We start from the raw sequence: 17,500 nt of genomic DNA on the forward strand, positions 1-17,500 counted from the left end.
AGAGATAAATAATCAATATTAAATGATTTAAAAATGCGGGTTATCCATACAAAATGAGACAATCATCTGAAAAATCCATGTATCTGTACTGATCCAACATATTCCTAAGAAGATAGCTACAAATTCAGACTTTTACTCTGCGCATCATGAGTTGGGTCTAAGTACATTTATTATTTATTGATTTTTTTTTTCTGCCGCTTCAACATCGAAGGTCATTATCGGCGTATTCAAAATATAGTGATAACATGGAGCTTGGGGACAAAGCTCTCAGATAAGAAACTGCTACATCACATCAAAAGTCATATGGCGATATGGTAAATTAGAACAGCGAAAAGGGTCATGAACGAATTAATGATTAGGTTAAAGTTATAGGTTGAACAGTTGTATTGGGTGGTATGGTTGTGAAATGGAGCTGATGGGGTATAGCATAAGGTAATGGTTGTTAAAAGGGGAATAAGAGAGTAGGAAGCATTATGATAAAGTACTGTGGTAAAACGGCAACAACAAGTTTAACGATTAGGATAAGTGGACAGAACAAGGGGATGAAGAAAAGGAAAAGGAAATGAGAAGAATTAAAGACCATGCAAAATTAGTTGAAGTGAGGGTTGAGGACCAAGGCTGGGGTGATCCCCTACATTGGGCCTCTGTCCCCACCTCCTAAGCCCCCCCCCCCCCCCCCTGGACTTAAACTTAATTCCAGATTTTCATGTACTTTTACTTGGAGTTTAATAATATTGGATAAAGGAGAAATATTATGTAGTATTTTCTCAATTAGTAGTAACATGTTGCAGTGTCATCTGCATCTTCTGCTCCCATTGAAAGGCTTTTCAGCATCGCTGGAAAACTGTTTAACCCTGACAGATGCCTTACTAACAAAAACTTTGAAAATGTGATGTTCATAAAGTGCAATGGTGTTGCACCCTCAGAAGCTCACTTATGTATATTTCTTATTTCAAGTAAATTATTTATTTTCTTTACCTTATTTAGGAGCAAAAATGGAAGTTTATCAAATCTTATTTTGAATTTCATGCCACAAAAAAAAAAAAAAAAAAATCGTCTATATTTTATTTAGTAATTCTGTTATTTTTGCACTACAGGAAAAGTCCCAAAAGGAAAATTAAACAAAAAATCGCACAATGAATCACGAAGAATAAATTTATGTTCAATAAAATCTGCTGCCCTTATCTGCTATTTTGAGTTAAAAAACTATATCATTAATATAGAACAAGAGTCTAGTTTTAAAGTTCTGATACCTTCATTTTCTGCATATTTAGTTTAATTGCTGATATGAGAATTTATTTATTTATTGACACTTGTCTGCCGTGTCAACATCTAAGGTGATTTGCAGTGTATACAAAACATAGGGTTAGGGCGGAGCTTGAAGGAAAGCCCCCAGGTGAAGTATTTTGTTAGAGTAAGGCAGTGGTTGTGGATTTCCAGAATGGGCAATGGTCAAAACAAACAAATGTACCAGGCATCATAGGTTACACACCATTATGATAAAAGTATTCAGGTGAAAAGGGTAAATATGAGTTAAAGATTTGGATAAGTGGACAGAAGGGGATGAAGAGGAGAAGGAAAAGGAATGAAGAAAAAACCCTGCAAAATAAGTTGAGGCGAGGGCTGAGGTCCAGGTCAGGGGTGATCCCTACATTGGACCTCAGTCTCTGCCTCCTGAGCTCCTCCTCCATGGCACCAACAAGCAAGGGATTGGGGGGGGGGGGGGGGTTGATATGAAACATATATGGATACTCTTTTGCATTTGCAGCATAGGGAATATTATTTATTCAAGTTATTCATCATAAAGTATATGTTCTTGTTTAGCAATTCTGTGATAAAAATAGTGATGTGCTAAAATAAATGTCGAATTTCCATATACTTCTCTATATTGAATCCCCCTTTTTAACAGTGTACTATTAATGCCTATATATGAAAACTACTAACTTTTGTGATTTACAAAAGTACTTGTACTTAAATACAATGACATGTACTTGGACTTAAGTACATAGCAAAGTGCTTGGACTTGGACTTAGTCGGTACTTGGACTTAGTCTTAAGTACAGTCTCCTGTACTTGGACCCAACCCTGGTGTACATATATCTGTAGCTTTTATTTATGAATATCAATTGATACATATACCTTTCACTTTCACTAGGATTGTAAATAAAAGTACTTATAGTAAAATTTTGATCATCTATATTATAAAGACATGTACATAATCATATCTCCATTCTTCTCACGGGTTTGTCAAACGAACCCTGTCAAATAGCCATCTATACAAATAATGCACTGTTCACATTAGTCATACAATATTCTTTCTTTTTCAAAGAATTGAGTGTAAAACATTCACAAGCAATTTCATAAAAGCCTTTTTTTCATCTTAGCTTACATTCTATAAATTTGCTCATTTCAGAATATCACAAAATTTACATAGGATATACAAATCCAAAAGATATGAAAGTTCTCTAGCAAGGAAACTAACTTCCAGCATTAAAATTATTGGAAGCTTTATAAGCGTGGCATTTTTCCAGCAGTGAGGTAAATTCTCTAATATTACAGATTGAGATGAAATTAAACTTAGTTTGTACAAGAATATGTAATAATAATAATAGTAATAATGATATTAATGATAATGATAATAATCATCAGAAATAAATTTATCTCCATAATAATTTTCATAAAAAGAAAACAAGAAACAATCCAGAAAAGAAAAAAAGAAAACATACATTAACATAAAAAAAAGAAAAAATTGTTTAAGAAAATTAATAAAATTACTATCAATTCTAAGGAAAAATACCCAACTTTCACAATTGCCCAGGAAATATCCCGAATCCCATGCAGCTAAACGTAATATATAAATTCCAAATTAACTGAATATACCATTTCAATCAAAGCATTTGTCTCTTGCAACACATTCTTAAATCATTCTGTATATGGAAATAATTCATAAACATTTCGAAATATATTCAAATGTTAACTAAAAAAAAAACTACAGAATATTTCAATACCCTTAATTCCTTTTCATTTAAAGGTGATTGCCAGTCCTCTATTTATTTTGCCAAAAAATCTATTCCTTGGTATTACTTACTACTTCTCATCAACATGGGTATTCAATGGCATAAGAAGTTTTCACAGAAATCACCCCTAATTGCATCTAACCTTTAACTTAAGGTTGACAAAGAAATGCCTGTTGTGTTCTCAGATCTGATGAACCTTTAGGATGAACTTAGTTTTATGGATGAAGTAGATCAGTTGTAAAGGAGGCTGAGGAGCAGAAAAAAAAGTCTAGAGTGGATTATTAAGAAGCTGAGTAGGAATATTTTGTTGACCAAGCAGTTTACAAGTATTTTAATAATGCCTCTAGTTCAGCCAAACAGATGGTAAGAGGGCAAACTGATGAATGAATGAATGCATGAAAATACTTAAAATGGGATAGTGTGTGTGAATGAACGAATGATCAAAAGAGAATAGATGAATGAATAGGTAAGAGAGAAAATGAATGAATGAATGAGAGAGATCTAGAGAATGTGGCTTCAGAGAGGAGCTTCTGTGAGAGCTTGGTTTCTTACACTTTGACTGTGTTGTATAGCTCTGGCCATCACCATTTACTATGAAAAGTATACTGAAATGCAAAAAATTCTTAAGTACACATATCACTGAATCATGAAAATAGTCTAATTAAGAAAGAAACAATTATAAAACTATCACGGCCTCCGTATAAAAAATAACTATATTCACAAACCATGAGAACTAGTCTTCCAAATATCCTCAGAACTCTAATAATAATATTAAAGATAATATTGATGACACTTATAAGTCAAAATATTTATAATCATCTAAAAATAAATAAATAAATAAATAAAATAAAATATGATTCTTATATTCTCTCAGTTTCCTTCAAAACCAAATTACTATAGTTTCAAAAACAGTGAACATGTTGCTACAATGCAGAAAAGAAACAGGTTAAAGGGATAAAATCTTGGCTTGGCTATATAAGGAAAATAATAACAATAATGATTATAATAACAGCAATACTAAAATTCTGAAGAGCAATCAGAGGATGTAACGCTGACAAGAACTTACGACAGGAATGGGACAAAATGCACACCATCACTCCAGGTGTGTAAAATTGCCACAGGTTAAAAATACTATACTGTTGGTACCTTGAACTTCTTGTAACAAGAGGAACATGTCTGGTTTGAAAGTTGACCCATTCGCCCCGGATTTATGTTCTGTCCCCTGTAGTTTCTGATTATTTTTTTTTACATACAGATGGCTCCACATGTGCTCAGCCGGCAAGGAGTCTATCAGTAGGCCCTAGTTACAGATCCTTATTTCTCCATTCCTTGAATTGACGGGAAAATTAATACCATTGCTATCGATACTGTTATTACTTTTATTAATGTTATGATTATTAATTTGTCATTAAAAATTTTTGGACAATGAATTGATACAAAAGACCCTTTCTTAAAGTGAAAGAAAAGGGTAAACAGATGAGATACGTAGTTTCTAATAACTGGCTATTTGGTGATTAAGAGCTTGTAGAGCCATCTATGTGTAAATACAATAAATAAACGAGTATTACAGTGGGCATGGCATGTATTCTTGCCACATGGGGCGAATGGGTTAAAGGAATGGTTGAAGGTCTGGAATCCATCACATGTAAGATAAATGAAGGGATTTTCCGGGTAAAACAAAAGAAAGAATGAGAGTATGAAAGAGAGATAGAGAGAAGAGGGAGGAGAGAAAGACCTTCATCAATAGCTGATGCATGAAAACAAAACAAAGCAAAAATGGCCAAATTACACTGTTAATTACCAGCTTAATTTTAAGAGTATGGAAGATACAAATATATAATACCTAAATTTTTTTTTTTTTTTTATATATATAGGAAAAATTAGACCAAGTAACTGATTACAAAAAGAGCCAAAAATTCCTTCACAAGGTATCTAAAAATGTAATACAAATTGTAATGACAGTTTCAAAAAATGCCAGAATATACCTTAAAAGATAAAAATAATAATTCTTCTTATGTTTTTTTTATCACATTGTGTAACCTAATTGCACAGTTTCCTGACAGAGATAATCAAAGTTAAATAAAGCTTTGGAAATAAAAAGATATTTATACAAAACAACTGGGGAAAAAAAAAAGAGTCAGGTACAAGGACAGTACGAATGGTATTCCCTAATGCACAGTGAAGCGGTGATTGTAAAAAAGAAGAAGAAGAAGAAGAAAAAATCCTCTAAGATACCTGGTATACAATTTTCTCTCTCTTTCTCTGTAATCTATACTAAGAGTTCATTATAAAAATATAAATAATAATCATGTTAATTAAATTTCGTGTTTTCAGCTTATTTTTTCCACATGCTGGAAAAAATAAAATAAAAATAAAACTATAATGTACAAAACTTAATTATTCTTCTAGAAGCCAGAAAAAAAAAAAAAAAAAAATTAAATTGGAACAAACACTTAAAATAGAACACAGGAATACTCTAAATGCTATCATAATTTTCAAAGACAGCTTTGGAAAAGTGACAAAAACAAATTCACTGAATGATCTCAACTTATAACTTTCAGAGCAGTTAAGAACTAATGATCTAATTGACAAGACCGGTGGGGAGTTTTTGGCACAAATTTATGATGTCATCTGTGCATACTTGCCAAACTTAGTATGCATTCCATAAATAGTATTTGAATATTTTTCTGGATTTTGACTTCCTATAGCCTGCATCAAAAAAAAAAAAAAAAAAAAAAAAAAAAAAAAAAATTACTTATCTTGTATCTATAATCTGTAACTGACATTTTTAAAAGTTATTCTGATACACTTTTTTAGAACTTCAAGTACTGAACGGTGGATAGAATTAGAACTAAGAAAGACCATTTTTGCAGTGAAATATAACATCTACATTATGAGATTAATAAAAAACACACTTACATGAAGTGCATCTATTTTTCCAAAGAAAAGAAGAGAGAAAAAACAAAAAAACTTTCATATCACCAGGTACAAAATCATACACAAAATACATCTTTCACAAACAAATAACGTTCTTCCAAAAGGAGAAAAAACAACACTGCTGCATAACATGGCACCCTAAACATATGAACAGTCACAGATCAGTCACGCTGTGAAAGAAGCTTCAAAACTCCCTCTAATTTAGGGCCACATCATTAAGAGTTTTGACTATGCCGGTCCAGCCCCTTGACTTCAATGGCTATAAAACCTTGGTTCAACACATTTGGCAATATACATTTGCTGTACTTGCTCAGGTGTTTCAATATTCAAAGCACAATTGATTAGTGCTTTTAAGAAATCAGTGCCATGTATACTCAAGTTTGTAATAATAATATCTTCACTACACTGCAACTTCTTTCATTGATCTTAACATTTTTCCTTTTCTATCAAATTCTTATAATAAAATAAAAATACATTTTTACTGTCAGACATAAACCCTAAGTGTTTGCATAATTGGTCTACGACATACAGGACAGATATTGTCTCTTGTGATAATAGCTGAACGGCAAGCATCGCACAGACACAAGTGGCGGCAAGGAAGCAGAATCACACATTTTGGTTGATCTTGGCACACTATGCACAAACGACCTTCACGTTCCTGCTCTAGTTCCCTATAGAGCTGGTAGGCCTGGCCATTTTCATTTGCTACTGCTTCTCTTCCTTCTCTCTTGATTTCAGCATGTGCAACTTCTGGTATGGGAGCCACTTCCTGCTCTTCCTCCCCCTCCTCTTCCTGCTGAAGACGATATCGCTGCCTTGTGAGTGGCCTTCTAGCCAGTCCATCAGGAATGATTGGTGCTGCCATTGGTGGAGGTGGATTGTTTGATCCACCTGCTCTGTTTATTTGGGCATTTTGTGAGCCTCCTGCTATATTCACTTGTGGATAGGGAATCTGCATCTGATTTATGAACATCTGATTCTGAGGTAGATTCAGGTCAGGTACATTATCATTATTATCATTGCCATTTTCATCACTGGTGTCATCTAGTTCTTCCTCCTCTGTGTCATCCTCCATTGGTGGTACTTGGTGAGCTCTTTGTACTATTGCTGTGTACCATCTGAGGAATCTCTGCCTCATAATGACGAGAAGGGAAGGCAGAGGCATGTCAGGGATCAGAATCAAATTATCCATCATATAAACTAGGACATATCTGAGTCCAACTAAGACTGCAGACCCTACTGCTGCACCAATAACTGCTTCTACAGGAATGTCACAAAGAAAATTCACTATGCTAGAGATGCATGTATCCCCTATATAGGATGCAGTTAGCCAAGCATTATACACTTTCTGGCTACATGCAAGATAAGCACAAGAACACAGGTGAATTAGACCTGTGAATGTTAAATATATCAAATTCGGTATGAGGCTGATGAGGAATATGACTGATGAGCCAAACAGGACAAAAAAGTGCTTAACAATGTTAAGAGCATTGCCCAGCTGTCCAAAGGCAAGCACTATCCATGAGAGAATAGAACAGTAGAGTGTGTGGACTAGATGACAGGAGTACATCACTGCAGATACAATGCACATGAAGGTACCATAGACAAAGTTAACCACTGTCAAGGCCCCTGTGTGTACTGCTACACCCATAGTGAGGACTGCATTCCCTATGTCACCCAGGAAGAAGAGTAAGTCTGTCATCAGGAGAGACAGCAGATCTGCAGCCTGTCAAGAAAATAATAATAATAATTAGATAACTATAGAAAACAAAACATTAACAATCAATCTAGCTTTTACTAAACCCACCAATTATTCAATACAAAGACTGATTGGAATGCCTTTTAAACACTGCAATGTAATAATCATTAGCTAACTCCTATCAGATGGCATCTAATTATGTAATGGTAAACCAAAATAAATGGGCTACACATCAAAGGTCATATGCCACTATAGTAAGTTTAGTAGTGAAAAGGATAAAGAGGGGGGTTAGTTGATGATCAAATGTGCTATGTGTCAAAAGTCGTATAGCAATTCAAGATAGTATGGCATCAGAAGGGGCAAAGAGTGGTGAGGGTTGAGAGAGGGTGATTAAATGGTCTAAGGCACAGAAAAGTTGTCAAAAGAAGAAGTGCAAGAATTTCCATTGGGTACGGTAAGGACAAGGTAGCAAAACGGGAATATTGTGTCCATGGCTCCCCTAGGCTGTTTGTAACTGGCACAAAGTCATTCTTTCATCCTTTCAATATGGCTCTCATACCTTAGGAAGTGGATTATACAAAGGGATGGAGAAGAGAAGGAAAAGGAGAGGGTAGAACAGAATAATTTGCAAAATTAATTGAGTCAAGAGCTGAGGCTCGAAGCACATGGGACTGGGAGGGAATATCAAACACAAGCCTGCTTGAAGTTATGTGCCTTAGGCAGTTGTTCCTTTCTTTGGCCTTGACTACAGTTTTCAAGGGGATAAAATCCAAATGTGTAAAGAGTGGGATAAATCTGTTTGCATCAGAGATATATATATCCCATTTTTAAGTGTATTTATTCAACCCCATAAACAGATTTTTGCTTATTCATTCTGAATATACACAAATGACTCCATACATGTTTAGTAATCAAGAAGTCAAATATTAGCCCTACCTGAATTTTTATAAATGCAATTTTTTTTTATTTTTGTTACTGTTATTATTATTAAAAGGGCCCATTAGGATAGGCATGTGCCTCCAAGGTTGAAATTCAATTAAGGACAATTCTGTACTCATGCATGCACAGGAAACTTCCCATATGATCAATAGACCCCAAATATGTTTTATTCACAAGGTAACAGGGAAGGTACTGTAACAGTCTGTTCCAAAGTTTTAATTCATTTTTGTATATATGTTAATTCTAATGAATCTTGGTGTATTTCATCTCAACATACCCTTTGATAAGATTTAAATTTGCCCAATTTACCATGAATCGACATAATAGATAATTTAAAAAATTTGGGTATTCAAATGTTAGAGCTTTTTATGTATTTGAAATAAGGTTTGCATGTGACTTCCTTATGATACATCTTGGCCTGTACCTGTGTAAGTTTACAAAGTAAAACTGGGGAAGTAGAGTTTGAAGTGTGTGAATTAATAATGGCAAAAGAATTTGGCTGAGAGGGAGAAGTAGTAGATGTGGGAATGTAAGGAGTAGGGGAGATTTAGAAACATCTTGAGGAGAAAGTGGAGCAGCAGAGTGAAGGACAGCACTGGAGTAGGTAGCAAGAGAAAAGCCTTATTGATGTGATTCCTACCTTGCCTCATGTGAAGTGAGGCCAAGCTTGAATCTTAGGACTGCAGCCTTACGATTTGAATTTGTATGTAGGATAGTTCCTATTAAATACATTAATGAGAGCCACCACATTTTTTACAAGTGCTGTGACTGTGCTGGGCAGTTTGAATGATCATGGACAGGTTGGGCACATAGAGGGCAGCAGGATGAGATGCAGCAATGTTTAGCAGTTTCTTACATTGAAGGGAGAGGGGTCCATATGGCTGGATAGGCCAGGACTCTCCATCAGTATAAATTTCATAGGGGAAGGTAAATTTGGCAATGTTGTTGCAGGACTTTTGGTGGCCTCTGGGGGGAGTAGTGCAATCTGTACTGATATGAGGCAAACAAGTAGGTCATTTTCAGTCTAACTAATTCTTGTCACAGACAGGGTAATCAGCTTGGGAAATGAAAATAGTTTCAGTACAAGCATTAAGGATGAAGTGAGGCTGGGCAGTAATAGGTTTGCCAGTGAGGTGAATCAGGGTAAATAATGCATAAACTTGGGGCTCACATGTAACTGTGACAAGGTGTGAAGAACCAGAATGACTGCAAAAAGAAACTTTGCCTCCTTGTTTTTGGAGACATTTTTGGTATAGGAGGGTATTGTCAGATTAAAAGGCTGTAGGAAGAATGATCCCATTTGGCTGGGTTGTAAAGAGTATTTAAAAGATTTGCAGAGGTGGGAGTAGTGAAGGACGAGGACGGGAGGAAGAGGGAGTGGTGTTGAGTGAGGTAGCACTCTGGGGAGATGGACAATAAGGATGCAGAGTAGTAAAAAGAGAGGAGGGGCTTGAAAATGAAGAAGGCTGGAGGATGAGGAGATGCCCCATGCCCCAGTTGTCTGTCTGGCATTAGCTAAGCCTTCTCTTCCATCATTTGATTGATTTGTTGAAAATGTTGTTATTATAATGAATTACATAAATTACTGTCCGTTTTAGCATATTGCTAAATTATTAAAAATGCATTATGATTAGCATATACATAAAATATATCATATAACAGAAATGGTACACGGTAACTGAGAAATGGGCCAAGATGCATCCCTATTGTATGACTATTATCATTTATATACCAATCTACTACATATATTTAGTAATGGTACCTGAGGAATTCCAAAATGTGGGTTCTTTTTGCATTTTGTCTTATATAACCAACCAAATTACTGATCTGATTGCAACAAGTTTCATTGCATAGGAGACATTTTGAGCTCTATTTTCACATACCAAAAAGATAATAATAAATTAATAACAAATAAAAATTATCAAACTTTAAAATGCTTTTTCTCAGACTTATCTTTCTGATGCACAAATAATTCCAACACTGCTCATCCAATCTCAGATTGGAAAGACCATTTAAATGCAACTGACATATCTTTTCCTTATTTTTTCATTTTTAAAAAATTAAGAGCTGTGTAGAGTCAATTTTTTGCTTGTGGGAGGGGGTGAATACTGCCTTACGTGAAAACCCTGTAGCTACAAGACTAAAAAGACAAAAACAATCTGGTAAGAAAGATTAGTAGTTTATATTATTCTAATTTTATGTCTTTTTGAGCAAGTGTATGACTTATTTTCCCCCCTACACCCTACAAAAAAATTATGCAAATTTCTAGTTTCAAGAAAGGAGTGATCACCTCCTTGGTAGATAACTCAAAAAATATATTTCAAAAGAAGCACTATTCTATGGTCTATACAAAGTGTAAAAACATAACACTGAAATCTCAAGAACTATATCTCAAAAGAAGCTCTATTCTATGGTATATACAAAGTGTAAAAAGTTAAAAACATCAGACTGAAATCTCAGTGTACTATCCTTTGGCTGGCAAAAAATGGAACACGATGGCTTATCAGCAGATGGTACGTTAGATGGGTAGGCCTAGTACCTAACTCCTTGGTGACTAACTGCTTGTGAAGCTATCAGTGTGTAACAAAACAACAGCAAAAAGTTCATGTACGCAGCTCTAAATGGTTAAAAATATACAACAATAGTTGGAAAGACTTCCTTGAACTTGATCCTGGCTGTAAAGGATGCCTTGTATTACATCCAGATTAAAATGAGCCTCTCATTCTTCTAAAACAGACCTGGTGCCAAGACGAAAACTAAACCAATTTATGTATCTCAGCAATGCCGTTGAGAATGGGAAGTCCTACCCCAAGTATAATTAGCCTCTTCCCAAGAACCTGATCCTCTAACATCTTTGCATACTTATGTTTGCCAAAGTGTCTGATCAGCATATGAGAGGCGAGGAACAAAATTAAACAAATTTCCTGGTGGGTAAAAGACAGAGACCTTTTTGAAGTGTAAAATCCATAGAACAAGTTTGACAAAATCCTTAACAAGGATACCCTGGATATGGAGCCATCCCTTCTCCAAACCATGTATAAGCACATATTCTGCTCACACTACATCCAGCTGTAAATTCACTGGCAGCTAACATGAATGTCCCCCCCAGATGGTTAGCAATCACCATTTTTGCCAGCTAATTTCTTCTAATAATGTTGCATCACTGAAATTGATGACTGAGTTTGCCCTCATGCCTTGGCTCCACTTGTGCTTAATGTAACACCTGATATGAGATTACAGTCTTTTTTATGCTAAATCTTATGCTCTTTTGCTTTTCTTTCTTGATATGGTAAATAAACCTTTTATTCCTGGTACTGCCCCTTTTAACTTGAACGACAGAATAGGCAAAAGCATGAAATTTATCCTTTTATCACTATCAATGTCAATGTTAATTTCACAGAGGCTCTTTGCATTTCAAGGTATAGAAAAAATTGTCAATCAACAACACAGTTCATGAAATCAATTATTTTGTCAACGTGGGGCCAGGATCAGTACTGTAGCACATGTAATTCTTGGAATACCTATGGCAAGCTAAAATCAGTTTAAATCCTGGTGGTATGAGAAAATATGAAATATGCTAGCATATTATTGGATGAATGTACTTTTGACATAAACTTTATCACCTAAAAGCTGAGCATCAAACAGACAGACAAACAAACAAACAAACAAAAAATAGAGAGAGAGAGAGAGAGAGAGAGAGAGAGAGAGAGAGAGAGAGAGAGAGAGAGAGAGAGAGAGAGAGAGAGAGAGAGACATATTATGAGATGTTATTATATGGAACTTTCACTGTTGGAAAATCTTACTTTGTTCACAAGCAGCAAGAGTAGTTGTACAATTCGGGTTGCAGCCCTGAACACTGTGGTCATTAGCTTGTTGTTAAGGCGAATGGCCACTCCCACCCCACTCCACACCATTTCAAAGGCTCTCCCCATCTCTTCTGCGACCACCGTCAGTACACCAGCCATTCTGAAACTAATGGAAAGTGTTACTTATTTATTGATTAGTTAAAAATAACATTCTAAAATCAAAATTATGCACAAATGCATGCACCCATCTGCTCATGAGCATACAAATACATATATGCACATATACACAAATGCATACACTCAAATAAGCTACTGCTCTCATTCACTCATTTTTCTGAAAATGGGAAAAATATTTAACTTACACAATATTAATGATCTCAATTACCAAATCACTGAGGTTGGGGATTATTTGTATAATTTTAAAGAAAAGACTTAATAAAGACAAATCAAATCAAACGTCTTCACATATGCAACAATAACTATGTTTCACAGCTTCTCTGAAGTTGGACAGACTATGAAGATATTCAATTTCTCTACCAAATTATTAGGTTCTCTCATTGCTGATATGTTACCATACACCATAATATTCCTCTTTGTCTGCTGACATTATAATTTCCTTTCAGGTTCAATCTATCAGGTAGTTATATGGAAAATAAACAATATTTCTATCATAAAAAAATAATAACAATATTAATAATGTTTGTGATAGTAATAATGATAATGATAAAGATGGTGATAATGATAACAATAAGAATATAATAATGATAATCATAATCATAATAATAATAATAATAATAATAATAATAATAATGATGATAACAATAGTAATAATAATGATGATGATGATGATGATGATGATGATGATAACAATAATATACTAATAATAACAACAATTATCAGTATTATCATTAGCTACTATTCTTATGATGATGGTGACAATGATGGTGATAATTATTACTATAATTATCATAATGATGTGAAGGACGAGGATAATGATACTTACACTTATATTACTACTAATAATAACAATAATAACAATAAGAATAATAATAACAATAATAATAATAATAATAATAATAATAATAATAATAATAATAAATATAATAATAATAAAAATTATAATAATAATATCTAGACTGTCTTCAGCTGGGACAGTTTTCAAAATTGGTGAAAAAACGTGCTTATTAGTAATTTCATTCCAGAATCTTTTAAAACCAAAAGTCAAACATTAGCAGCTAGTACTAATCTTTTCCCAATCCCTGTCATGGTTTGTATTATAAATCAAATGCTTTTATTTTACTTGGGAAGGGGCTTTTGCATTATTTCCACCACTAAACAAGGGCAGAATTTACAGCCTGTGAGCCATGGCTGGAAAAATGCCAGCTTCAAAGAAGACACTATTTCCATGATCAGGAGCTTACACCTTCCAGCCATGACTGGCACACAGCGTGCATTACAGAAAACTGAATAACACAAAAATATTTTCAGAATGACAAAAATAACAATTTGTTACTTATTGTTACTGTTATTACACAAAGTTGTAGACTACCTAAAGAGATGATATGGAGTCCTTAGAATGAAATTAGTCAATTACCATGTTGATACAGCATAAGCTATCAAATGACAAATACAGACCTTGGAAAATGGCAAATACGCAAAAAATACTTATTCGGAAAAGAGATAATAACACTATAAAGGGGAGGCAAGGAGTCTTAACACCCTACAGGAGTATTCATGTGTGGCCTACCAGTCACACACCCCAGGGAACCGCCACTCAAGTCAGCCTAATGCCCGGATTTTTTGGAGTGAGGATACCCAGATCCAATGGGTTAATCAGCAATATCTAAAAAATCCAACTATTACCAATAATCAAACTTTTAAACCAATAACCAATGAATATTTTATTACCATACTATATGAGCAGTGTCATTTAAATAAAACTATTATCTCGTAATAAAAGACTATACAGAAAGGATGAAAAACGTATCAGGTGCGGTAATTTAACTAAATGCACAGTTCTTGTTCACATGTGGAGTGATGTAACATAACTACTACCTTTCCAAAAATATTCTTAATGTCTAATTTGAATGCGAATATCTAACGCATCGATTAAAGATCCCATCACAAAAATCCATAAAAGAAATTATATCAAAGCAAAGAAAAACAAGTGGAAAAAAATTAGAAATGATGCACTGCTAAGAGAAAATTGTGGAATAGAAATACAAGAACCATAAAGACCTATGAAGGAGAATGACCTTTCACGCAGTGCAAAATACCTTATCATCTTCATGAAAAAAAAATAAAAAATAGAAAAATAAAAAAAGGATGTCCTGGCAAGATAGAGATCTGATTGGTTCCTGATTTAACAAATCCCTAGAGAGGTTTGCTAGCCACTGCCAAGATGCCAAAAGTGTGTAGGCCACAGCCATTTCTTGAGTTCAGATTTTAAATTTTCTAGTGTTTCAAGTGGATCTGGGCAGAACAGGGCCATATAATTACTTGAAATAATCCAGTTCTGAAAGACACTGTAAATCAAAATTAAAAAGTTGCACATAAAACCAAGACCTCATTAAAGGGAAATACATGGCTAGAAATTACTCTTTTACTTAGATAATACGCAACTTTGTAGCCTAAGGACAACTCTTGATGTACAAAAATAAACTGCCCTTGAAAAATTAAGATATATATATGCATGTGACTCCTGGTTTTTGAAGTCTGCACACCACAACTAATACTTGTATTGGTACTGGTAGAATATATATGTATAGAATCTGGATATTAGTTTTAGTCTACAGAAATCAACTATAGCACCAATGTTTACGGAAATTAAATTGGCATAGCTTTTGCACTTGTTAGTGCTCCGGCAAGGGCCAATAAACCTGTCAGATATAGTCTAGCAAGACTGAACTTACAGACATCCTTTGGGATTTATCATCTGCTCAGTAACAAGTCTAAGCTCTTTTTCTTACTAGAATATACATGGTAGTTTTCTTGCTAGTGTGCTCTAAGTTTGGAGGCTTTCAGGAAAAATATTCAGAATACCATACCCAATTTTGGTACTGATGGATTCCTCTCACTCTCTGATACCCAAGTACATAGAAATTGTGCCACGGAAACCCCCAATACCCACAATCTTGGCCCCAATAGCATGAGGGCATGAATGGCACCAGAGAAAAAAATGGGGCAATTTACAAATAATATGCAGATAATTGAGGGCTGCTGCCTCCCCACCTGCACCCAGGCAATAACTGATTCCACACATGTATGGCTGAATGGATTGTAGGAGAGACTAAGCATCGAGCACTCCTGCATGTTAGTCCTACTATCTTAACTGCCGTGAATACAAGGAGGATTGGGGGGGCGGCAATCCCCCAAGGGAGGGGTCGCTGGGGCAGAACCCGCTGCTTTAAACAATGAAGTGACTTAATTATGAATATATTACTATTATAGTGATGTATTTCATGTAAATCATATTTTACCCTGCAAAACCTCTGATACCTTTTATACCCTCCCCTGCTATCAGGGCCAAGTGTGTGAGTAGGGGGGGGGGGGAGGTTCAGGGGAGTTCTGCAACATAATTCCTACATATTTGTGTACTTGAGAGAGGAATCCATCCATACCAAAATCATCACAATTGATTATGTGAAGGCATTCCAAATAGTTACTGCCATCATCATTATATGTTGCTTTCATAGTGGCAATTAGTCGACATCGGATCTCCTTAGATTTTCAATACAAAAAAAGGATTATAGGAGATGGAACTGTATATTCCCAAGTTTTTCTTTTCAGGCTCTCTGACATTTGTGTCGCATTACCTTGTTATTTTTAATTTACGACGGAAGTACATAGAAAGATAAGTTTCTTAGATTTATTTGCTCACCTGTTTGTATACATCGTTTGCCTTATAAAAGTTACCAATAAAACTTAACAAATAGTGTTACATCCTTTAGGAATGATAGAGGAGTCATCATTTATTATTATTAGAGGATATTATTATTATTATTTATTCATTATTAGAGTAGTCATTATTTCATGCTCTCCCTCACAACTGTCTAGCATACTCTATCCCCTCTCATGCCATAAGGGCTATTCTTGTCACTACAGTTGATCTTGCTGACTCTACTGAATCAGCAAGCTAGGCAGTCCACAGATTTGGTTAATGCAAACGACATACAGATTTTTAAGCCAAATTATTTCATATTTCTGGCAAAGAACAGGATCCATTTATTAAAACAACTATGAAATAGAAATAGATCTTGGTATATATAAACCTACATGGTGCCCTGACAAACAATTCAATAATGCACGATATAAAGCCAGTAAAAGCATCAAGAGAATAGAACAATACATTGTGGCTTGAATAATAAAAACCCCCAAGAGCCAGTGGAGTTAAATTTGAAGGCCCGAACACGCCATTACATATGGATCAGTTAATTCCAGCAGAGCGCGACTGAACCGGAGCTTTAATTCATGCATATCTATGACAAGAGACGAACATCCGGAGGTCACAACGTCAGGAAAATAGTCCCACAGACTGACCTAAGGGTGAGGGACCATCGCGTCACATGTCAGACAAACAAAACAAACAAAAACAAACCTGGCGGCGGGGATTTAAATTCAAAAAATGTTTTGTTTTGTTTTGTTTTTTTTTTTTACCTTGAATATAAAGGCCTTTGGGGATTTCTATGGGCATTGACTCGGTGTGGGTATGGAAAGCATGGGTTCCTATAGGATTCGCTCCTATATAGACAGGCGAAAGGCGATAGTGTTACTTGATATGAAGGGAAAACCGGTAATTCCAGAAGGAGGTTGGTGCTCACTCAATCACGTTTCTCCTTTGGATGGCGTTTATGAAAAGAACATTCCGTCTATATTTTGATTACAGTGTGTTATAACGGGAAAGTGATTTACTATCGTTACAATTCTGTGAGGATATCTATAAAATAAAGATGTTTTCAATGTTACGAGTCGATAGCCGAAATTCAAATTACGCTCCCTTGTATATCTAAAACTCATTTCATTTGATGTAATTGGAACAGCCTTTGAAAATGGTTTATTTAATCTTAATCTTTGTGGAGCTGATATCGATAATACTTGAATATG

General features: G+C 34.9%; 1 protein-coding gene across 1 annotated transcript; it reads right to left on the minus strand.

Annotated features, from left to right (window-relative positions):
* Positions 1-4,507: 4,507 nt before the first annotated feature.
* Positions 4,508-17,217, minus strand: LOC125029706. Its single transcript, XM_047619784.1, has 3 exons — positions 17,054-17,217; positions 12,395-12,563; positions 4,508-7,679 (listed from the first exon to the last, which is right to left on the minus strand). Exons 2-3 carry the CDS (start codon positions 12,554-12,556, stop codon positions 6,438-6,440), a joined length of 1,404 nt encoding a protein of 467 aa, XP_047475740.1. The 5' UTR covers positions 12,557-12,563; positions 17,054-17,217; the 3' UTR covers positions 4,508-6,437.
* Between the last annotated feature and the right edge of the window lie 283 nt (positions 17,218-17,500).

The sequence above is a fragment of the Penaeus chinensis genome, chromosome 10, assembly GCF_019202785.1.
Source record: "Penaeus chinensis breed Huanghai No. 1 chromosome 10, ASM1920278v2, whole genome shotgun sequence".
NCBI lineage: Eukaryota > Metazoa > Arthropoda > Malacostraca > Decapoda > Penaeidae > Penaeus > Penaeus chinensis.